General features: G+C 38.6%; 1 protein-coding gene across 2 annotated transcripts in view; it reads left to right on the forward strand.

The window, feature by feature from the left end:
• Positions 1 to 23,563, forward strand: part of WASHC5 (WASH complex subunit 5) — a 34,736-nt gene that overhangs the window by 8,896 nt on the left and 2,277 nt on the right. For both annotated transcript variants that reach the window (XM_077809800.1, XM_077809802.1), the window contains 21 exons: positions 403 to 555; positions 2,575 to 2,688; positions 3,885 to 4,056; positions 4,925 to 5,052; positions 7,249 to 7,378; positions 7,912 to 8,024; positions 8,663 to 8,829; positions 9,511 to 9,586; positions 10,591 to 10,701; positions 10,794 to 10,934; positions 13,102 to 13,182; positions 14,106 to 14,207; positions 14,911 to 15,090; positions 15,833 to 15,957; positions 17,491 to 17,653; positions 18,511 to 18,613; positions 18,697 to 18,776; positions 21,197 to 21,300; positions 21,891 to 22,020; positions 22,160 to 22,256; positions 23,231 to 23,384. In XM_077809800.1, coding sequence (XP_077665926.1) covers positions 403 to 555; positions 2,575 to 2,688; positions 3,885 to 4,056; positions 4,925 to 5,052; positions 7,249 to 7,378; positions 7,912 to 8,024; positions 8,663 to 8,829; positions 9,511 to 9,586; positions 10,591 to 10,701; positions 10,794 to 10,934; positions 13,102 to 13,182; positions 14,106 to 14,207; positions 14,911 to 15,090; positions 15,833 to 15,957; positions 17,491 to 17,653; positions 18,511 to 18,613; positions 18,697 to 18,776; positions 21,197 to 21,300; positions 21,891 to 22,020; positions 22,160 to 22,256; positions 23,231 to 23,384 — 2,624 coding nt within the window. The remainder of the gene's footprint in view (positions 1 to 402; positions 556 to 2,574; positions 2,689 to 3,884; positions 4,057 to 4,924; positions 5,053 to 7,248; positions 7,379 to 7,911; positions 8,025 to 8,662; positions 8,830 to 9,510; positions 9,587 to 10,590; positions 10,702 to 10,793; positions 10,935 to 13,101; positions 13,183 to 14,105; positions 14,208 to 14,910; positions 15,091 to 15,832; positions 15,958 to 17,490; positions 17,654 to 18,510; positions 18,614 to 18,696; positions 18,777 to 21,196; positions 21,301 to 21,890; positions 22,021 to 22,159; positions 22,257 to 23,230; positions 23,385 to 23,563) is intronic.

The following is a 23,563-nucleotide window of genomic DNA, read 5'->3' on the forward strand; positions in this document are numbered from 1 at the left end:
ATACTCTAGTTATCTTGCACTTGGATTATTGCAGTCTCTCCCTCACTTTGATACTAAACTCACCCGCCCCACCAACTCCCAGTTCCTCCAAAATGCCTCCTTCCTGGCCCACTCCTTCTAGTCCATCTTTAGCACTTTGTTTCAGGCATGGTCCTTCCTGCCTTCGAATCATTTACATCAAGGTAATATTTTTATAAAATCTGGCTAGCGTCTGTAAATTAGCTTGCATATTCTAGTGAGATGCAGGATGTAAAGGGCTCAGTATAACAGATGGATGGATTTGAGACTTACGTGCCCAAGATACCCAGCTGACAGAGATGATAGCCTTATGGTATAAATGTACTGTTCTCTTAAGTGCACCATGCTAATATTTGCATATGTCTTGTTTTTTCCACGTTTTAGGTTTCTGCATATCCATTACCAGAGCATCGCAGCACTGCTCTGGCTACTCAAGCTGCCATGCTGTATGTGATTCTCTATTTTGACCCTTCTATTCTTCACACCCAACAAGCAAAAATGAGAGAGATAGTGGATAAATATTTTCCAGATAACTGGGTAAATTCTATTGTTGTTCTTACAGTGCATACTGGATTTAAGCCTGCAGTGCAACTTTTATTTGAAGTATCTTTTTGAAGTGTGCCTTGCAGAAAATACTGTCTTAGAGAATAGAATAGTAATTCCGTTAGGGAGATTAGATTATACTTTTTTTGGAGCATGTTGATTGAGTAAAGGATATCCCTTGTGAATATTAGTCGCTATGAACATATAGTTTATTTCATTTATGATCAAATGCAGATGGAATAGAAGCCTCCACCTGTTACCTTTTCTGGAGGTTTCTGTCCTTATAGTTGTACTTACAACTAAGAAGAGTCTTACTGAACAAAGGAAAGTGGAAACAAATGGTGTTACAAATGTCCAGTCGCTTCCAATTGTATTTTGCGTGAACAGGATAGAAAAAGCAAGGGGAAATGGAGAAACTAATAACAGCAGGCACTGTAAGAAAGAATAGGAACTGTAGTTTCTGGACACAAGCATACTACTTCCATTGTCTTTATGGAAACTGCACACGAATATCTGAAGGGAGAATTTGGCATTATACGTTTTCAAGGACGCTACAATCTTTCACTCTACAATAGGAGTTCCCAAACTTGGTTTGCCGCTTGTTCAGGGTAAGCCCTTGGCGGGCCGCGAGACGCTTTGTTTACCTGGAACATCCGCAGGTACGGCCACTTGCAGCTCCCAGTGGCCGCGGTTCACCGTTCCTGGCCAATGGGAGCTGCGGGAAGCAGTGGCCCAGCCTGCGCTGCTCCCTGCAGCTCCCATTGGCCGGGAATGGTGAACTGTGGCCACTAGGAGCTGCGAGTGGCCGTACCTGCGGATGCTCAGGTAAACAAACCGTCCTGCGGTCTGCTAGGGGCTTACCCTGAACGAGACGCAAACCAAATTTGGGAACCATGGCTCTACAATGATACAAATATTTAAATGGCTGGCTCTGTGTTGGAACGGTCAGTTATGATAGAGCCTTTCACTTCTAGGCTGGATTCAAATCAGCACTCAGTTGTCAGTGACTGAAAATCTTAATCTTTAAGGGACATTCAGTAATTTGTGAAATTAGTCATCCTGGTTCTCATGGTTTTAGGCATGTCCCCACTTCATGCAAAACACAGTCACAATGGGCCCTAATGAACTCTTTTTTGGTTTGTATTCTTGGGACAGGCCCAAGGATTGATGGGGAAAATATATAGAGCTGTCCACTCATTCCTGCAGGTGATCCCACCAGGTCAGAGTGGAGGTGTTTTGGAGGAATGGTGGAGTGGAGTTTTGCTGCTACTGCCCTGTTCTGTCAATAACATGGGATTTCCACCTCCACTCAAGCACCTTACATGAGCCTAAAATTGAAACGCTCCCAGTGAACTTAATCACACTTCAGCTTCTCAGATTTTCAAAGGAGCCTAAATGAGTTAGGCACCCAGCTCCCTTTGGCTCCTTTTAAAATCCCATCCTCTGTCTGAAACGATTGTGCCTACCGCTGTTACAAGTAACAGCTCACAATAAACTTAAAGAGCATGAGCAAAAGAGAGGTGTTCTCAGTTTGTCTGCTTTATGCATTTGACAGCCCGTTGTGTATGGTTTGTTCCCCTGTCACTTGTGTGGGGCTTTCACACAGCAACAAGGGGAATGAGGGTGGGGAGAGGGAGGAGAAACAGGAAAAGGTGATAGCAAAGTCATAGAAAATGGTAAAAACACTTTGTCTTTGATATTAAATGAAAACTGCTATAAATTCACTTTTTAAAAAACTGACTAGATTTCAAGTTGACGCTGTCCTTTCAAATGAAAGGAAGAGTCTAAGAATCATGGATTTCAAATGAAGGTGAAGAGGAGAAGAAGGATGTAGCCTTGAAATTTGTTTTGTCTGTAGCTCATCTGTACATGAGGTTGGGTACAGATTAATTATTTCTAACATTCTAATCCATGAACTACCTTGTTCTGTTTATGCTTCTAGGTGAAGAACGTTTCTCTTTCATAATAAGAATATGACCACAACTTAAATGTTGTTTCTGCTTCCATCCTTAGGTTATTAGTATTTATATGGGAATCACTGTAAATCTAACTGATGCATGGGAACCTTACAAGGCTGCAAAAACTGCCCTCAACTACACATTAGATCTTTCAAACATCAGAGAGCAGGTAACTAAATACAAGTTTTATATTCATGGTAAGATTCAAGCTGTGTGGGTCTTTCACATGTATTCCATGTGTTTATTGGCACATGGATTCTCTTTTTCTCTAATGCATAACTCGGGTGAGTCAACATTGAGAGTGGCTTCAAGTCACAAAGTCTGAACCCTCTGTAGTAGTGTTTTCACTTTTGCAATATTTAAGTGTCTCTTCTTCATAGTTCCAGTGTTCTGAGTTGAGTTCATAGCTGCTGACAGCCAAGATCATGTTATGCAGTGCTCGGGATGCTTTTCTCACCAAGGGATTTAGTCTCTTGTTGGGAGCTGAGCAACTATGCTGAGCAGAGAATGTGTCCCTCTGCTAGAAAGGAATTATCTTTAATGAAATGTTTGTAACCATTAGTCTGCAGAATGGTTAAAAAAAAATAAAAGTATACTATAGCTCAAAGTTGGCTGCTCTTTTGTGTTAAATTACTTTCATGCGCTTGGAACTCTGACTTCAATGGGATTATCCATAGGCTTAAAATGAATCACATGCCAGATTGAATCAATGGCAGTGAAGTTCCTAGTGGGCTGTTCAAAAGCACCTATGCACCTGTCTGTATGTTTAGATACCTACATATAAACATCTGTCCCAAGATGGAGCCCCCAACTATCATGTGTAAGAAATAATCGCCTTGATATTAAATGAAACTGCTATAAGGTCACTTTAAAAAACTGACTAAATTAATATTTGAAACATATTTTTTCCTTAATCTGTTAATACAGCCAACAACTGATTTATAGCAAATATTTCCAATTCTAGAGTGTATTTTATTACTGCTTTGTTCTTTCTAGTGGATGGACAGTAAACTTTTCATTGTCAGCTGGGTGGTTCTACCATTTTTTAGGTAAAACTTTTGAAAGTGTGTAATTAACTTAGGAGCTAAAGATCCAGGTTCCTCAACCACTTAGGCATTTTTGAAAACATTGTCCTTCATGTATAGGTCCTCGGCTCTAGATGTTGGATTGCATTCTCTCACCACTCAATTACAAAGTCTGCCATGAACTGTGTTCCCTGGCCATCCCCAGAAAAACTATGTGGATAGTGAATTTACAGTATCTGTTACTTGACTCATACTCACTTTGTGCTCATGCAATGCTGCACATAGTAGATAAATGATGTTTTCCTTGTTCCATATTGATGAAAGAATTGTATGTTCAAAGGCAAGCCGCTATGCTGCTGTCACAGAGCGTGTGCACACTCAAGTTCATCAGTTCCTCAAAGAGGGCTGTCTGAGGGAGGAGCTAGTGCTGGATAATATTCCCAAGCTGCTCAACTGCTTAAGAGACTGCAATGTTGCAATCCGTTGGCTGATGCTTCACACTGCTGACTCGGGTAAGGCTATGTACTGGGCTTTTAGTACAGAATTCTGTATGTTAGATGATGACTGGAACTTTTTTTTAATTTAATTTTTCTTCTTTTGCATCATGGAAGACAGTGGAGTTTCAACCATTGCTTTCAGTCATTTGCAGAAGTGGTCCTTTACTAACCGCTTTCTTGAAATTTCACCTGAGAATAGCATCCATGTCACATGTTTATTCTTACAACCAGACACAGACCTAAAAGCTTTAATGTGAAATCATGATTCTGTGGAACTAGTCCATGCAGGTTGAACCAGATGAGCAGGGAGACTGGCTTATTTCTTCTGCTTTATCATTTAACAAAGTACCACTTTCAGGGTGTTGTATCAAACTTTTTAATGTTATGGTATCGCACATCATTAGAAACCAAAAGTTTTGTTATGTTTGTACAGTGTCTCGCACCAGAGGGTTTAAGGCTCTAGGTATTTTTTTTTAAAAAACACCTAATAATAATAATGCGTCTGCATCAAAAGAACCATCTCTGCCAACAAATGTGCCTTTTGTAATCTCAGCAGAGCAAACAAAAACTGATTGTACCTTGAGACTCAGCTATATTCTCAACTACAGATAGCCCCTCCAAGTCCGGGGGTGAGGTACATTGGTGGAGCACCAAGGGAAGCTTCCACTGCCACTACTCACATCATTCTTGTTCGGTGGCAAGTTGGAGGATATCCGTCCCTTCCATGAACAGAAGTTGCTCCAATAAGATGTTATCTCACCTACCCTGTCTCTTTCAATCTTTTCAGAAGCTAATATTTGTAAATTATTATGTAAATTAGGCTCATTTCTAACAGCATGATGCATTCTCCAGTGGTACAGAATTTTTGTCCTTCCATTTGCAGCTTGTGACCCAAATAACAAGCGTCTCCGTCAAATAAAGGATCAAATTCTAACGGATTCCAAGTACAACGCCAAGATCCTTTTCCAGCTTCTCTTGGATACAGCACAGTTTGAGTTCATCTTGAAAGAGGTAACATGTCAGTGACAGCTATTTTTTTAAAAATTATTTCCCCTCAACTGTGACATAGTGCTGAGGAACGGGCATTGAATGCTGATAGAACAATTACAACTGTATGATCCACTAATATCAGCAAATGAGTCTCCTGCTTGTTGACCTGGGTTTTCAATCCAAGAAAGACAGATTCTGCAACTTGGAATTGCCTTGTGCATGTCTCTCTCAGTGGTTGCCAAATTTCATTCTCAGCCAACACACATTTGCTAAGCATATTGGTTTATCTGACTGATAACTGGTGAACTAGAAGCTGACTAGGAGAAGCTGCATAATTCTTATCTTAGTGTATTTTCTTCTTTTAGGCTTTATTTTAACCAAAGGACAGTTGGGGCTGATTATGCAAAGAGCACTCTAGTAGGAAGTCACTTACACCTATATAAAGTGGGTATAAAATACAACTATTTTGATTTGGTAGTATTTTACACTCCCAGCACTGATTCAGGAAAGCATTTAAGTGCATGCTTTCCTGAACCCCAGTTTCCCTTTACATAGGTATGAATCTTTACACAAGATGTAAAGCAATGGGGAATCAGGCTCTCATAGTATTTCTGCAAATAAAAAATTAGTAGATCTTTCTGTTAGTGACCAAAAAGTCAACAGTACATCTGACGTAAGCACACTTTACCATACAATGTATCCAGCATTTTTTTTGTTACATAGCTGCACTCAAAAACAAAACAATGTAAAACATCAGCGCCTACAAATCCACTCAGTCCTACTTCTTGTTCAGACAATCGCTAAGACAAACAAGTCCGTTCACATTTGCAGAAGATAATGCTGCCCTCTTCTTATTTACAAAGTCACCAGAAAGTGAGAACAAGCATTTGCATGGCACTTTTGTAGCCAGCCTGGCAAGGTGTTTATTTACCAGATATGCTAAACATTCGTATGCCCCTTCATGCTTTAGCCTCCATTCCAAAGGACATGCTTCCATGCTGATGACACTTGTTAAAAAAATAATGCATTAATGACATTTGTGACTGAACTCCTTGTGGGAGAATTATGTCCTCTGCTCTGTTTTACCTGGATTCTGTCATGTTCTAGCAGTCTCAGATGGTGACCCAATACATGTTGTTCATTTTAAGAACACTTTCACTGCAGATTTCACAAAACACAAAGAACAATAGAATTGTTTACAATATCATCTGAAAATGAGAACAGGCATTCTCGTGGTACTGCTGTAGCTGGCGTCATAAGATATTTACGTGCCAGATGCACTCAAGATTCATATGTCGCTTCATGCTTCAACCACTGTTCCAGGTGAGATTTCTAAAGGTAGCTACAGCACTTAACCCAAGGTTTAAGAATCTGAGGTGCCTTCCAAAATCTGAGAGGGATGAGGTGTGGAGCATGCTTTCAGAAGTTCTAAAAGAGTAACACTCCTATGTGGAAATGACAGAACCCGAACCACCAAAAAAGGAAATCAACCTTCTGCTGGTGGCATCTGGCTCAGATAATGAAAATGAATATGCGTCAATCCACACTGCTATGGATCGTTATCAAGCAGAACCCATCATCAGCATGGATGTGTGTCCCCTGGAATGGTGGTTGAAGCATGAAGGGACATATGAATCTTCAACGCATCTGGCACCTAAATATCTTGCGACGCCGGCTACAACAGTGCCATGAGAATGCCTGTTCTCACTTTCAGGTAATGTTTTAAATAAGAAGTGGGCAGCATTATCTCCTGCAAATGTAAACAAACTTGTTTGTCAGAGCAATTGGCTGAACGAGAAGTAGGACTGAGTGGACTTGCAGGCTCTAAAATTTTACATTGTTTTTTATTTTTGAATGCAGGGTTTTTTTGTACATAATTCTACATTTGTAAGTTCAACTTCCATGATAAAGAGATTGCACTACCATACTGGTATTAGGTGAATTGAAAAATACTATTTAGTTTTCTTTTACAGTGCAAATACCTGTAATCAAAAATAAATATAAAGTGAGCACTGTACACTTTGTAATTGAAATCAATATATTTGAAAATGTAGAAAACATCCAAAATATTTAAATAAATGGTATTTTATTATTGTTTAATAGTGCTATTAATCATGGTTAATTTTTTAATCACTTGCCAGCCCTATTTAAAATTGAATGATACTGCAATTTGCATTAGTGCCAAATTCATAAACTGAAGGTTTCATTTTTCAATAGATGTTCAAGCAGATGCTGTCAGAAAAGCAGGCTAAATGGGAGAGCTATAAAAAGGAAGGGTCTGAAAGGATAACTGAACTTGCTGATGTCTTTTCAGGAGTTAAACCTCTTACAAGAGTGGAGAAAAATGGTAATTTAAATTAAATGAATAAATGGAATGAGCATGTTTTTGTATTCTGGGGGTGAAGGGAGAGGTAATACTGAAAATAAATGTTTGAGATATTAATCACAGGAAAAACTTTCTCCTTCGTTGTTGTGAACCCAACACCATATAACCAGAAACTGAAACAGTCCTGGCTACTTTCACTATAAAAACATAGCATAAAGCAAAACCTAAACAAGCAGCATCATTGATGGTAAATGCGTTTGTAAAGCCTGAAATAATTAAAACAAAGACAATCTACATTAGTATTGGTGCTGCAGCTTACAAATTAGTTTAAAATATTATGTGAGACTTTTATGTTGACAATATCCCTTTAAAATCACATGTTGAGATTTTAAAAGTAAAATGTAGAATCTTAGTTTATTTACTATATGTTTTAGAAAAGATTAATATTTTTAGTGTTAAAGGCAAGTCATGTGTTTTATTAATCAGATCTTCAGTTGTGTTTGTGGGGATTAAGCATCATTAACTTAAAATTTTCCTTTTTCCTGGTTAAACAGAAAACCTGCAGGCTTGGTTTAGAGAGATCTCCAAGCAAATAATGTCTTTAAACTATGATGACTCCACTGCAGCAGGCAGAAAAACTGTACAACTGATACAGGCATTGGAAGAGGTAAAGACAGGGACTTTGGAGCCATATTGTGTAGCATCTTTGGAAAACACATTTGATAAGCTTATGTTGGTCTTTCAACCAGATGGATCACAACATGCTTTGTAACTTAAACCCCTTATACAAATACAGGTCACGCTGAATCCGCTCCATATGATCATAAGAGTTCACCTTTAAAGATCTGATTGCAGGATAAGGGCTATAAAGGAATCAATTTTCTTCCCATTAAGTTCAGTAGCCTTTGAGACAAAATAAAACTAACGTTACACAGTACTTGGTAGTGCTACATATCAGTTTAGGAAAGGATGTGAAAATCCACTTGAAACTGCATGGGGAAATTTAGGAGGCAAAAGAGAAATATCCATATTAGAATTTGGCCAGGACACAAGAGCAAACACCTTTACCCATTTTTTCAGGAAGTAAAAGACACTTCAGCATGGTGTTTCAGAGTACTTCCAAGGTATTTAGGCACTTGTTAAATGAAACTGCTTCCTTGGTGACATTCCAAAGTAAGAGAGGGTTTTGATCAATGTTGTGTGTGTTTTAGCAAGAAAAATATTGTAAACTTAGTGAATCTTTTTTGTCAAATCGTCTGAGGAGGAAAGAAAAAAAAGACAAATGGAGACTTTGTTTTAACACAGGTCCAAGAATTTCACCAGCTGGAATCTAATCTGCAAGTTTGTCAGTTTCTTGCTGATACCCGCAAGTTTCTCCATCAGATGATCCGAACAATCAACATTAAAGAAGAGGTCTTGATCACCATGCAGATAGTTGGTGATCTTTCTTATGCTTGGCAGTTAATTGACAGGTATGTTACCAGGGTTTGTTTGTTTTTAATTCAATCTTGTGTTCCTTTTATTTAATTTCATCCCATTTATCATTCTTGAAGTATGTCCTCCTCCATTCAAGAGAAATTGTATGCATGTAAGTTCCTAACTTCACACAAAACTTGTGAATGCTGTTAACTCTTGCAACTTGTTCTAAGTAGCAATGCCTAGGGCCCATTTTATGAGGTGTTGAGCAGTCAACTCCCGTTGCCTTGAATGAGAATTATGGGCCCTTGTTGGGCTTGTTTCTAGGAGAGGGTTACATGATGCTACAATTTTGCTATCTATTCTTAACCCATTATAACAGCCTTGAAGATTAAAATGGACCAAGGTTTAGCCTGTTAAGTGGTTTCCAGATAACAGGGATACAGATTTTTCCCCAGGTTGTTTTGTTTTGACGAAAAACAAATGGACAAATCATGGTCACAAGAGTATAAGTGGCGCATCGCTGCACTGGGTGTTACTGAGTGTCTGACACTCTCTTATCTTGTTGCACCACTTACCTTACATTGACTGAACTGTTGCCCCAAAAGGCATCTCTGTTGGCCAAGTTCATTCGTGGTGTAACTCCACTGACTCCATGTGCAGTTTCTGCATCAGGCTGTGGTACAAGAGAGAAATAGTTTGAGATGATGAACCTGATATTTTAACTTTTTTTTCAGCTTTACATCTATCATGCAGGAAAGCATAAGAGCCAGCCCATCAATGGTAACTAAACTCAGAGCTACTTTCCTAAAGGTAAGCGTGAATGAAATGAATGACTCCTACTTTATCATTGAAGATATACCAACAATATGATTCCATGTTTAACTCATCTGTTAATTAGACCTTAGCGTTTATCTGTATACATGACCACTCATATGTGACCATACGTGTTTAGATGTGAATAGTTCCGATTACCATTACTTTTCATAGATTAATAAAATGACTCAAATTTTTTTTAAATACAGGTTGGACATAATTTTATATATGGAATCACCCAGGCATCGTAATAATTATTCATATTAATAATACCTAGTACTTTCATCAATAGATTTCAAAATGGGGTCAGTCTCATATTCCCATTTTGCAGGTGGGGAAAAAATGAAATGACTTGCCCCACAGAAATTAAATGACTTGCCCTCTGTCACCCAACAGGCCAGTGGCACACCCAGGAATAGAACCCTGGTCTTCTGAGGTGAAGTCCAGTGCTCTACCTTCTAAGCCACACTGCATCCCTAACAATCAGTCCAATTATCTAGTAACATTAGCTGGAGACATTGGTGTTTTTAGTGAACACAGGTGTGGCTCTCTGTGCAGGAACTAGAGGAGGCTGAATGTATGATGGCAGCAATGTTGCCGATGCACTTAACCTGCCATAAGGCAGATCTGATATCAGTTTAGAAGGATACATTTTCACCACAGTATTAAGAATGGGAAATGTTCTTGATTGAGAAAAATGAATACATGGGGCAGGAGGACGAGACCATAAGAAAATAAAATGCTTTATTCTGCCCGTGATCTGCAAACCACCAAAACAAGAACAAAATAAATGTAGGGTCATCAGCTTCAAAAGTGTTTTTTCTTAAAAGATATTTTAGCAGGAGAAAATGATGTTGGTGTATCATTGCTTTTTAGCAGGAGAATGACAGCTTGAATTCTGGATTTTAGAGGCTCATGAGGAATTAGAGATTTTTAAATTGTATATTTGGTAACAGAATCTCAAAATGAGGCAGTTAAAGTTTTATAAATTTTATTTCTAGCTTGCATCTGCTCTTGACTTGCCACTGCTTCGTATTAATCAAGCAAACAGCCCTGACCTTCTCAGTGTATCACAGTATTACTCTGGCGAATTGGTTTCCTATGTAAGAAAGGTATGCATTTGTTGTAATTGTTTCATTCCTGAATTGCTTTTGCTAATACTTAAGAATTATCCATTGAGTCTGTGTCACTTTCTTCTGTGAAGGTTCTGCAGATCATTCCAGAAAGCATGTTTACTTCCCTTCTCAAAATTATAAAACTTCAGACTCACGATATTATCGAAGTACCTACTCGGCTCGACAAAGACAAACTGCGAGATTATGCTCAGCTTGGACCACGATATGAGGTGCAGTTAAACTTCAGAATACTGAAAAGTACAATTTATAGCAGCTAAACTTAGCCCTGGTGTAAGTAAATGCAACTCTATTGAAGTCACCTGTTCCCACTAGAGCTGGACTTGTCCACTGAGTAAGAATTTAAGTTGACTAGTGTTGGAATGAGTGAATCCCAGATTTCCTGGCAACTAACTAGTCATTTTTGTTCTATTGAAAACTCATAATAGAAAGGTTAAAAGTATGGATCTCTGTAGAAGAGGGGAATAAATTAAACTGTGGTGGTTTAAAACACCTCAGACACTCAGGTTAATTTTTGCAGACCTGACGAAGAGCTCTGTGGAGCTCAAAAGCTTGTCCCTTCCACAAACAGAAGTTGGTCTAGGAAAAGATATTACCTCACGCACTTTGTCTCTCAGTTTTCAGTTAATAGGAGTCACCAGCATGAAAAAACCCATCACCACTGGTCACAACAGAGAGGTTAAGGACTGAATGGGCCATCAGGACTAAGCTACCCTCTGGCCCTCAGATGTGAAGTCAAGATCGAGGCATGTGGACGATGTGACATAGAGAAACTTGTGTTGCTATTTGGATCGAAGCTGTTCTGTGGATAGAGGACTTAATTCTCCACTGTCGACAGTTTGGCAACTTTCACAAACACTAAAATCACTTTCTTTAAAATATAACTATAGATAAGCACTGTAATATACACTGTGTCCTTCAGAGTAGCAGCCACGTTAGTTTGTATCCGCAAAAAGAACAGGAGTACTTGTGGCACCTTAGAGACTAACAAATTTATTTGAGCATAAGCTTTTGTGGGCTACAGCCCACTTCATCGGATGCATAGAATGGAACATATAGTAAGAAGATAGGTAGGTAGGCAGATATATACACACACACACACAACATGAAAAGGTGGAGTAAGAGGCTAATTAATTAAGATGAGCTATTAGCAGCAGGAGAAAAAAATATTTCTCCTGCTGATAATAGCTCATCTTAATTAATTAGCCTCTTACTCCACCTTTTCATGTTCTCCTGTGTGTGTGTGTATATATCTATCTATCTATCTTAATATATGTTCCATTCTATGCATCCGATGAAGTGGGCTGTAGCCCACGAAAGCTTACGCTCAAATAAATTTGTTTAGTCTCTAAGGTGCCACAAGTACTCCTGTTCTTTTTACTGTGTCCTTCCTGCCATTTTTACCAAAACTGTCACTGACCTCAGCGGGAGTTCCATGTGCAACATGACAGCATGTGGCCTAAAGTATAAATCTCTCACATAGTCATTGCATCTGATTGATGCTTTCAGTCAAGGTCTACCCTGACATCTGAAATCTGCATTATTTTCATGTAACTTATACAAACGTCTGGTGCATTCACATTAAGCTGAAATTCAGATTGGCATACTGGGTTTAGTCACCATCTTTAAACCTTAAGATAGAGGAGGTTTTGTTTTGGTTTTGGTTTTTCAAGTAGTAATTCCTCTTCCTTCCCATCCCTCCTCAAAATACTCTTCTTCCGCAAAGCCTTCAGTAATGATTTCTTCACAACCCTGTTGTCTCAACTAGCTTCTAAGCTCTTTCAGGAAAAAGTCTGCCTTACTTGATCATGCAGTGCTAAGCACATGCGTACTCTCTATCTGATTATTAATAGTAGTGCACTAGAAACGTAAAAATTGTACCATTGACCAAAATCACTAAATTCTATTAAGTCAACAGGAGTGTTGTCTGAATAAGGACTGCTGGATTGGGCCTGTTGCTGGCAACAGTCACTACTGTGAAATGACATTTAAAAACAGTTTATTTAAAGCAGTGTCACCATTTTGATTCCCAAACAATTGCTTCCATTTTACATAACTTTGAATTGTGTACCTAGACAGAGCAAGGCATCTACCTGTCATTCGTGCCTTTTGAAAATCTCCCTGATAGTTATTAAGCCTCTAAGAAACACCTTTGTTTCTTGGTTTGCTCTTAAAAGACCCACTTGAATTTACATGAAAGGAAAAACTAATCCATTTTGATGTAAATCACATCTATTAAAAGGTGCGACAATGACTTTGCTGTAAAATAGGAAGTTCGCACTTAACAAGAATTGATTTGATTAGTTATTTCATTTTGCAGTGATTGTACCTGAACTATTGTTACATTTTAATTATTAGTTTCCTTTCGTCTCATTAAAGGTTGCCAAGCTAACCCATGCCATTTCAATTTTCACCGAAGGTATCCTTATGATGAAAACTACTTTGGTTGGTATCATCAAGGTAATGTCACAGTGGATGTAACTCTTTGAAAGCATTTAGCACTTAATCATAACATTCTCAAAAATCAGCACTCAAACAAGCTTACAAGGCAAAAACAAAGAGAAACAGGAAATAGTTTGACCAAAGTTTTCAAACCTGAGTGCCTAAAGTTGGACACCTAAATAAATGGCCTAAGTTTTAGAGGTGCTGAATGCCCACAACTCCAACTGAGCACAGACTTGCCAAGGGCTTTAGTATTTGGTGCATTTATTCTACATTTAATGTTATTGTAAAGCAGTGGCTCTCAAACTTTTTTTTACTGGTGACCCCTTTCACATAGCAAGCCTCTGAGTGCGACCCCCCCCCCCACTTATAAATTAAGAACACTTTTTTTTATATATTTAACACCATTATAAATGCTGGAGGCAAAACGGGGTTTGGGATGGAGGTTGACAGCTCGCGACCTCCTGTGTAATAACCTTGTGACCCCCTGAGGAGACCCGACCCCTAGTTTGAGAACCCTTGCTATAAAGCCTTTTTAAAGAGTAGTTTCTTCATCTGAGTGGGATCCATTCTTCCTACATAAAGAACAAGTCTACTGCCAGCAGCGTTGAGACAATAGAAACTTCTTACGTGTGCTCTGCTGTGCCGCATGTATAACATTCCCTTCCCAAAGGTCATCAACAGTGTTTAAAGTTAGGATGTTGAGCACAAACCCCTTGATTTAAAGAAGTAACTCTATTAGCTCAAAGTATTAGAAGTTATTCTCTCCCTTTAGAGGAGGCACATAATACACAGTTCACCAGTGTTTGATAAGCTCGCTTGCTGCCACGCTTCAAGCCATGATCATTTAGAAGTAATTTGTTTCTTAGATTGAATACTTGTATGTTTAGTAAATCCTTTTTTCTGACTTTATGAGGAATCTTGTGTTTCTTTTTACCCAGGTGGATCCAAAGCAGTTGTTAGAGGATGGAATAAGGAAGGAGCTAGTCAAACGAGTAGCTCTGGCTCTTCACAGAGGACTCACCTTTAACCCTAGAGCCAAGGTGCTCTACAAGTAGAGTTGGTTTTGTTACTTTCTTTCTGTATGTGAACTTGAGTGGAACTTGCTGTACTGGACCTTTTCAAATAGCTTCTAGCTTTGTACACATAGGTTTGTGTATTGTACGTAATGAACATCTTAAAGCATTTCATATTATCTTTAAGAAGTTTAATGTGAAATTGAAATACAGTTAACTGAAATCACACATCATTAAGGGAATCTGTAAGAGTAGATATAACTTGTGCAACAAATTTGTTTTAAATTCCTTTCTTCACTTACCTACCAACCCAGAGTTCAGAGTTCTTTGTTTTCCTGCAACAGCTGATAATATAACTCAGCCCACATAAAGGGTCTGTCTAAGAAAAACAGTTCCCTACGCTGCTTTAGGTGGTGGTGAAGCACTCAATTGTTCCTGGAAAGGGAGGTTTAGTAATCTGGACATGACTCTTGGAAGTTGTGAACATTTCAGTTCATATTATGATTGTGTTAATAAATTGAATTTTCAACTAACCTTTATAAGTTTCTTAAAACAGTTCACTTCTGGTGCCCATATGCCCTTTAGATTGGCATGGTATGAAAGCCTAAATAGACCACATTTTGAACTTTTGTTAGGTTGTTTTCCACTGTAACACTTAAAAACAAGTCATTATCCATTCCTTTTGTATACTGCATCTTCAGGATTCTTTAACTGATCTCCTTTTCTACAGCCAAGTGAACTGATGCCAAAACTGAAAGACATGGCAGCTACCATGGACGGATTCCATCGATCTTTTGAGTACATCCAGGATTATGTCAACATTTATGGTTTAAAGATTTGGCAAGAAGAAGTGTCCCGCATTATCAACTATAACGTGGAACAGGAGTGCAATAACTTCCTAAGAACAAAGGTACAGTGATGCTGGTTGATCAAGATTGTTACAGTTCATAAATGTCTTTAAATTTGGACATTCATGCCACATGAGTGAATGTGTAATTAATTATGCACGCTCCATCCAGACAAAATTGAGATTGATTATCAACTTCATATGCTGGATACATAAAAGGAAAAAATTTGTGCTTTTTTTGGCTTGTTCAGAGATCCGGACACCACTATGCAAAGCACTGTACACACACGAAGCAAAATAATGGTCACTTCCCCAAAGATCTTATAGTTTGAGACGATTTTAAAATACAGTCATAAAACAATAAAATCAAGAATAACCCTTCCTCTCCTCCCTACACCCTGCCCAAAAAACCAAGAAATACTAATTGAAATGTAACAGAAAATAAACCAAATGAGCCTAGCCCTTACTTAACCCCCATATCCTAGAAGAATAGTTAGGCTGCACTGGATACGGCTGCTACCTGATCATCATGACAAAATCTGGACAGCTGCTGAGACCCGCAGTTGTGAACATAGCTAGCAAGAGGGCAAATGCATACTCTGTATAAAAGCAGAAGATATAATCTTCTAGTGTTACTTGTCCTTATTCATGTTAGCCCCATTCTTCCTTACCACTTCTCTTCGATCTCGCTTGTACAGATTCCTGTTCACTGTTGTTCTTCAAGAAAAGCAAAATAATTCTCTGAAGCCAAATTGAAAGGGACCAAGGATAGAGTTGAAAAATTATTCTAAAATGTGTTTTTCAGATTCAAGACTGGCAAAGTATATACCAGTCCACCCATATTCCAATACCCAAATTCACACCTGTGGATGAATCTATAACATTTATTGGTCGGCTTTGCAGAGAAATACTGAGGATCACAGACCCGAAGTGAGTACCATATGTCTCAAACTGCATTATAGTTCATGCACTGCATTATTTGAATCCCCTTTTCGTAATGCTGACGTATTTGCTCCCTTGTAATCAGTATACATTTTCCTTGGTGGTGGTCTCTGCTGTTTAAATATTCAGAAGAAAGAACTTTCCCAAATCTATCCTGTACTTTTAAGATTAGCCCAGGAACAATGCTTTAAAGCGTTACCAAAAAAAAAAAAACAGATGACACGGACCCAGTAAGAGTGGCAGGATTTGGCATCGGAGAGAGTGCCCAGAGATCGTCTGGCACCTATGGCCAGTTCATGTCTAATGTCTGTCTGAGTAACTTAACTTGCTACCTAGGTCTGTAGCACTTCCTGGGGGTACCCAGGGTTGTGAGTCACCTCACTACCACCTGTTCTTAGCACGAGGAAGCTTTGTTTATGCCTGCTTTGGGTCAGTTCCCCGGCTCCATCAGTCTCTGGGAACACGAGCACTGCCTCCCAGGCCTCCGCAGGCCCTGCTGTCTCTGTACAGGTTAACGGTAGGCACACTACAACCCCTGATTCTTCTGAGCATCTCCCTGGAGTGCCCAGCTGCTGTTCCACTGGACACTCACAGAATTACCAGATCCTGTTTCCAAAGGAAGAGTACAGCTTAGTTTACCAGTTCCACTGTAGAACACAGCTCTGCTTGACACACAGCCCTTAGATTTGTTTGTAGAGAAATTAAGTGTATGTTTATTTAACCAAGAACAGAGATTCAAATGTTAGTGAGCAGAAATATTGGAAACAAAGGATTGCATGTAAAATAAAATCATAACACGCATACTAGAGACTAAACTTAACTAACAAGACACTGTCATGTCATATAGAGCAAAAGCTCACCCTAAATCCTTCCAGCATATTGACAACCAGACTTCGCTGTGATCTTCCATTCATGAGACAAGCACTCTGTCCTCTTACCTCCTCAGTGCAAAGCTGCAGAGTTTATCTCTGTTTCTGCAGTTATAGTCGAAAAATCCAGTGTCAGCACTTACAAACTGATAACCCCAGCTTCTTCTGTTTTCCTCTTTAGGATCTCCCCTGGAAATTCTGCAATCATGTGCTTAGCATTTTGCTCAGACTGTAAATAGAAATTCATTGTAAAGTATATGATACTCAATTACATGTAGACAGACAATGGAGAAACATCGTCTACATGAAAGAAACCTGTTTCTCACCTTTTGGTGATTAGCCCCAAGCCACAGACCTTAAGAACATAATTTTCTGTGTGTGCCTATACACACACACAACTCCTTATCTATCATCCATACATACATTTCACAACAATCGAGGATCAGTGTGATGCAGGCTTTCATTAGAAACCTTACATGACATAGTTTAGTGAACTAGTATATAGATACCAGACCCAGGGGATCCATGTAACCCTTATGCACTTCTGTGCCCTGTGCTAATTGGCACCAAGAGATTCCGGGGCACAAGGGCCTCTTAGAAACTGCACCTAGCACTTCTAAAAAAGTTGTTTTGTTTCTGAATTTTCCTTTAGAGTCACCTGTTACATTGACCAAATGAACACATGGTATGATATGAAAACTCATCAGGAAGTAACTAACAGTCGCCTCTTCTCAGAGATTCAAGACACTTTAGGCACTTTTGGTCTGAATGGTCTAGACAGACTGCTCTGCTTCATGATTGTGAAGGAGCTGCAGGTAACGTTTGAGCTTCCATTTTTAAGGAACATTCTGTCTTAGTGCTCGGGAATTTGTTTTAGTGGGCATTCGCCACTTAAAAACCAATACTGTAATGTTTGATCACTCTTGCCAGCCTTTTATAAGAAGAGTTTTTGTGTCAAACACATTTGAATCCAAACAAGTATTCTTCACAAAGATAAAATCCTAGATATCAGATGGACAAAATGTCAGAGCTGTTGCTTTGGTTTAAGTGCTGTTACAGTAGTTTACAGGTTAAATGGGTGACGTGTGGGGAGTAAGTACTAGAGGGGTATTGTTTTCGTGTCCTGGTATAATTTAATGTTGACCTTGGGTCAGCCTCTGTTTTTCTTTTTCTTTTTCTTTTTTTTTTTCTTCAAAAAATTGGATTCTTTGTGCTTAGCTGAATGGTATATTGTTTTTACTAAATAAGTAAGGTGTCAATTCTACATAATCTTTTTCTGACGACATCCATACTTGAAATCAAGTCCTTTATTCAAATAACTCCAAAGCAGCTTAAATTAATACTATGGTCTGGCAAAAAATGAATGAAACATTTTAATGCATAAGTGAAATGGGAACTTCTTTAAAAGCTAAATAAGGTAAGCAAAAGGTTGGTTCCTCAAGAATTATTCACTAATGGGAGCAGCAGGTTGGTGTCCTAATACCAGTGAAGTAGAAAGATTAACCATGATATTCTTTAGCCTTGTGTCCGGGAGAATTTTCCTACCCAGCTCTCCCTATAACAACACAATTGCTGTTAAAAAAACGTTGATCTCATTGCTATAATCCCTATATTGTGCTACTAAGATAAAGCATATTTTGTGTGTATGTAATATCTGCTCATTTGTTTTTAGAATTTCCTCGGTATGTTTCAGAAAAATATACAAAGAGACAGAACTGTACAGGAAGCATTAAGATCTCTTATGAATGTGGTCAGCCCTCTCAAAGGAATTGTAGGTAAGTGCCTCAGATGCAGGCTTCTGGAAAGCTAGTTGTTAAAGGATTTCTGAATGTACTTACTCGACGTTTCTTTGTTGCAGCAAATTCTAGCAAAATTTATTCTGCAGCAGTTGCCAAAACTCAGAAGATCTGGGCTGTATATCTTGATGCCATAATGAAGGTACATTTGTTATAACTTTTTTTTTCCACTGCTGAGCACAGTGCACTTCAGGAACTGTGGTATTTGTTATTGGGACATTACCCAGGGTACAATCTGGACTGATGAACAGCTGTCCCCCTCAGTTCTCCAACCTGGGGTGCTTTTTACACTGTTTCACTATGAGAGCTACTAATTCTGGTCTACTCACACACAGCCTCCGGTATGTAAGTTACTCCCAGTTATACTTTGAGTGCTATAACCAGCCACTCATGCATTACATAGCAGAGCAACACCAGCAAATTCCCCAGTCCCAGACGTTCCCCATAATTTTGTATTGCCTAGCTCTCTTCTTGATACAAGTTCATATAAAGTCCATCATTTTATTAATAGAAAATTATATGCACAAATCCTCTTATCCCAAATGGAGTTTCTCAAACTCTTCAATCCCAAGCATGCTGGTTTAGATAAAACAATAAAACAAGCTTAATAAGTACAAAAGGTAGATTTTAAGTGATTACAAGTAAGGAGGCATAAAAATCAGAATTGGTTACATGAAAATAAAAGTAAAACATGACTAATCCCTAACTTAACAAGGTAAGTGAATTCAAAGCAAAATTCACCACATTTCAGTATTCTTACTGGCTGAATTCCTTTCAGTCAGAATCCCTCCCCCAGTCCAGTGCTGCTTCCTTTGTTCTTCAAGTGTTGTTGATGCCATGAGTAGAGAGAAAGGGAGGAATCATTTGGGGCATCTGCTCCTCTTTCTTACAGCTTTCTCTCTTCTTTGAGAATCATCTCCAGCTGAGGTTCAGGAGACAGAAAGTCTGTGTGGACGGGAACCCTCAGCTGACTTTTTGTCAAGATGTAGATTTTCACCCACATCCTCTTTCCTGCCAAAAAATGGCCACTTAACCAGGCAATGGTCAATTTGATTTTGTTGACACCTGGCTGATGCATTGGCTAACCTTTGTCTTTGGGGAACTGGTTTGTGGCTGCTCCCTCCAGACTTGGAACAAGTCTTGGTAATACCATACAGAGGAATCTTATAACTTTACATGCGATGTTGCCGCACATATTATACCAGGACAATAATGATCAGCAAATTATGAGTTTTCAAATAAGACATACTTTGTGCAATATTTATCATAGTCTTGTAAAAGGGGTGAACATAGGGGTACAGACTGTCAGTTACATATTTTAATGTAATTATTTTAGAAAAGTAGAATCAGTAATTGTTCTGCCTCTTCCAGTGATCCTGTAGTGTATTACACGTTAAGCAGGACTGAGCCAAGTCAGTAATGGGATGGGAGTTCTCTAAGGAAATCCCAAGGTGCTGCCTAAAGTGGTGCTGGTGAATCTTTTCTTTGTTAGTATTTCCAAATCACATAGCTGCATTGCTAGAGGTGCTGTGTTTCTGAAAGGCAAAACCTATACTTTGGCCGCTTGCGGTCATTAGTGATCCCATGGCATTTTCTGCAAGGGGAGGGGTACTCAGCCCTGGTGTCTGGGCCAAATACCAACTTGAGCAATAACACTTTCTGGCTTAAAATAACTTCTTCAGCTTCAGGCATAAAGCAGGATCTCTCAGAGCTGCTTTCATCACAATGGTGAAGCATTCAACAGTTTTCAAGTGCTTATACTTGCAGTTTGTTGTAGCTCTGTCCAGGGATCTCTTGATGGTATCCAAAAGCTTTTATGTTTGACCCGCTAAACTCTAACAAACACCTCTTTTCCCTGTCTTGCTGACTTTTATATGTCTGGTGGGTGTTTTGCTAGTGTACATTTTACCATAATCAATGACCCCATGACTCTATTATTAAACACATATGAGACTCAAACTGCAAAGTGACTTAAAGATCAATGAAGACTGCAGGAAACTAGAAGAGATTAAGTATTTGGGCGAGGGAATAAATAGCACAGATACAAAATCAGATGACATAATCAACTGGTTACATCCCTCACGTCACGGGTCTTTTCACCTTGTCCCCTTAATACTTTCTTTTGTCATATATCCAAGCAGTATACGTGGCACAGGTCAAGGAGGGATCAGGATGAAGAGTACAGGAGGGTAGATGTGCTTTGAAACTCTTGCTATATTGAGAAATAGCCCCTAATATGAAAACACTTGAGAATCACTAGTTCAAATTTCTTTCTTAAACTACTCTCTAATGCAGCTGCTCTGGTCTATAGAAAGGCCACTACATTTCACCTAGATGCAGGGTGCAACTTCGTTGGTGGGCAGATGCTTGATATATAAAATAGTTTATCAGTTTGTAAAGGATTAAGTCTCTCTGGATATAAGGCTTTGTATAAATGTAAGTGGTTACTGTTAAACGTGTTTTCTCTCTGTTTTTTGAAAAATTAAACATTGTTTTCGCTACTTCCTTATTATTTATTTATTTATTTACTTACTTACTTACTTATTTATTTTCCCTTTACAGGTTGGTCAGATGCAAATTTTAAGAAGGCAAATTACCAATGAATTAAATTACTCCTGCAGGTTCGACTCCAAGCATTTGGCAGCCGCTCTGGAAAATCTCAATAAGTAAGAAGCAGCATGCTTTGATAGCATTATAGGTGGTGGTGATCGCTGTTGTGACTTGAGCCAAATTTAAAAAAAAAAAAAAAGTGGGCAAATTTTTGGCAGTTTCGGATTCAGATAACCACTGGCAAAGTCAGAAACAATAGTTGCCACGACTTGCTGTTAATTTAAATGCCAATAAAAAGATACAGTTTTTGAATATATTCAATATTTGGATATATCTGAAATGCAAGTCAAACTTAGATAAGAGATATAAACAGTGATGTAAAAATGTCACCATATTCTGTGCTCTCTCACTTCTTCTAATTGTGCAGATCCTGGCTGGTGCTAACACTAAAATACATGCCCTTAGTAAAAGGAGCATCTGAAAAACTGAGAGCAGTTTATTTTTCTTTGATTATTGCTTGTAACAATTTCCAAGAGTCTATATCTGCAACTTTTTACTTTATTAATATGACCTGTTTCTCAATTGCAGTATGACTTCAGGCTTGCCTATTATTATTATTTATTTATTTATTTATTTATTATTTTAACTGAACTGTGCATTTATAATGAAATAGATAAAGTTGATCTCTATCTTTTTGCCATTTTAGAGCAATCTTGGCTGACATTGAAGCCCATTATCAGAATCCGTCATTGCCTTACCCTAAAGAAGACAACACACTTTTGTATGAAATCACAGCCTATCTGGAAGCAGCTGGCATTCATAACCCATTGAATAAGGTCTGATGCATGCTACTGTGTGATATTAGCCAATACATACATTAAGTTCTGATACAAATAAGGTCTATGTTATTTTGGTTTCCTCATGTAGCTTCTGTTGATAAGCATGTAAACACTGTGTGTTCCTTTTTCTTCCCAGATATATATAACTACGAAACGACTACCATATTTCCCCACAGTCAACTTCCTATTTCTGATTGCCCAGCTGCCAAAACTTCAGTACAACAAAAATCTAGGTATTGTATAAATTGTTATTACATAAATACAGTTGGACTCTATGTAAATGTAGATGTATTCAAGATATTCGGCTCTTGACTTAAAATGTATGGGCTAGATTTTTTGTTTTTATATATAGCACAAACCAGACCCTCTCTGGCCTCTCTATGTACAACTCCATTTATAACTTACTGTTTAACTGCAATATGTAAGTCGTGATGTGACAAAGGACCTCTTTGTAAATATTTAACAGTGATAATTGAATGTACAAGGCCAAACACAATATAGGTAATATGCACAACCATCTGCTTCACCTAACATGAGTAAAGTAATGCAGAAAATGTATTACTGTCCATTAGCTACAGGGTTCTGCTAATGTGGCAGAGAACTTAGATACTAGAAGTACATCTTAAATAGATGGGGAGGTAAGTTTTGAGATTTCATCTTCACCTTTGGAACTGTGAGCCTGATCCAAACCCCATTTTAGTCAATGGAAAGGCTTCAGTTGACTTAATTGGGTTTTGGATTGGGCCCTACAGGATGAGGGGGAAGAGTGCAGGAAAAAATAAGAATATGGCTCCTCATTCTTTAGATTTAGGTGCCGTAAGCCCTGTATTTCCCCTCCTCCTAACCCCTTTTCTCTAAAAAGCTACACCCCAATTAGAAACTTACCTCTTTCAGGCTCTTCCTATTGGTTAGTTTAAAACTACCTAACTTGGGATCTAGTTCCTTGGAGTTGTATGACTGTTAACTAGAGTGAAAAGCCATGTCTTCAGCCCCATATGAATTACAAGGTGGAGAGGGCCCTTCAGGATTTGGGGTGGCTGGGGTTGGATTTGACAAGGTTGATCTGATGCCCCCAAACCCGGAGACCAACATATGAAAAGTAAAAACAGGAATAGCATGAAGCCTCTTGAGAATAACTCTTGTTTGGCTGTGATATAAAGGATGTTTTTGTGAAAATAAAGGGGAAAATGTGGTGGTTTCCTTTCAGGAATGGTGTGCAGAAAGCCAGCAGATCCAATTGACTGGCCCCCTTTAGTGCTTGGACTCCTCACTCTGTTGAAACAGTTTCATTCACGATACACTGAACAATTTCTGGCTCTGATTGGTCAGTTTATTCGCTCAACAATGGAGCAGTGCACAAGGTATCTCTTTTCACATTTATTTTAATGTCCCCTTTTGTGTAGGACTTTCAGTTTATTTGAACATTCTTTTTTTTTTTTTTTAAGTCTGTAATTTGATTAGAATATGTTTAATCATATATTTAGGTGTCATGTCCTAGTCTCTTTTTTGTGTGTGTGGTGATATCCCACAGTACACTGAC

Source organism: Eretmochelys imbricata, chromosome 2 (assembly GCF_965152235.1).
Source record: "Eretmochelys imbricata isolate rEreImb1 chromosome 2, rEreImb1.hap1, whole genome shotgun sequence".
Taxonomy (NCBI): Eukaryota; Metazoa; Chordata; order Testudines; family Cheloniidae; genus Eretmochelys; species Eretmochelys imbricata.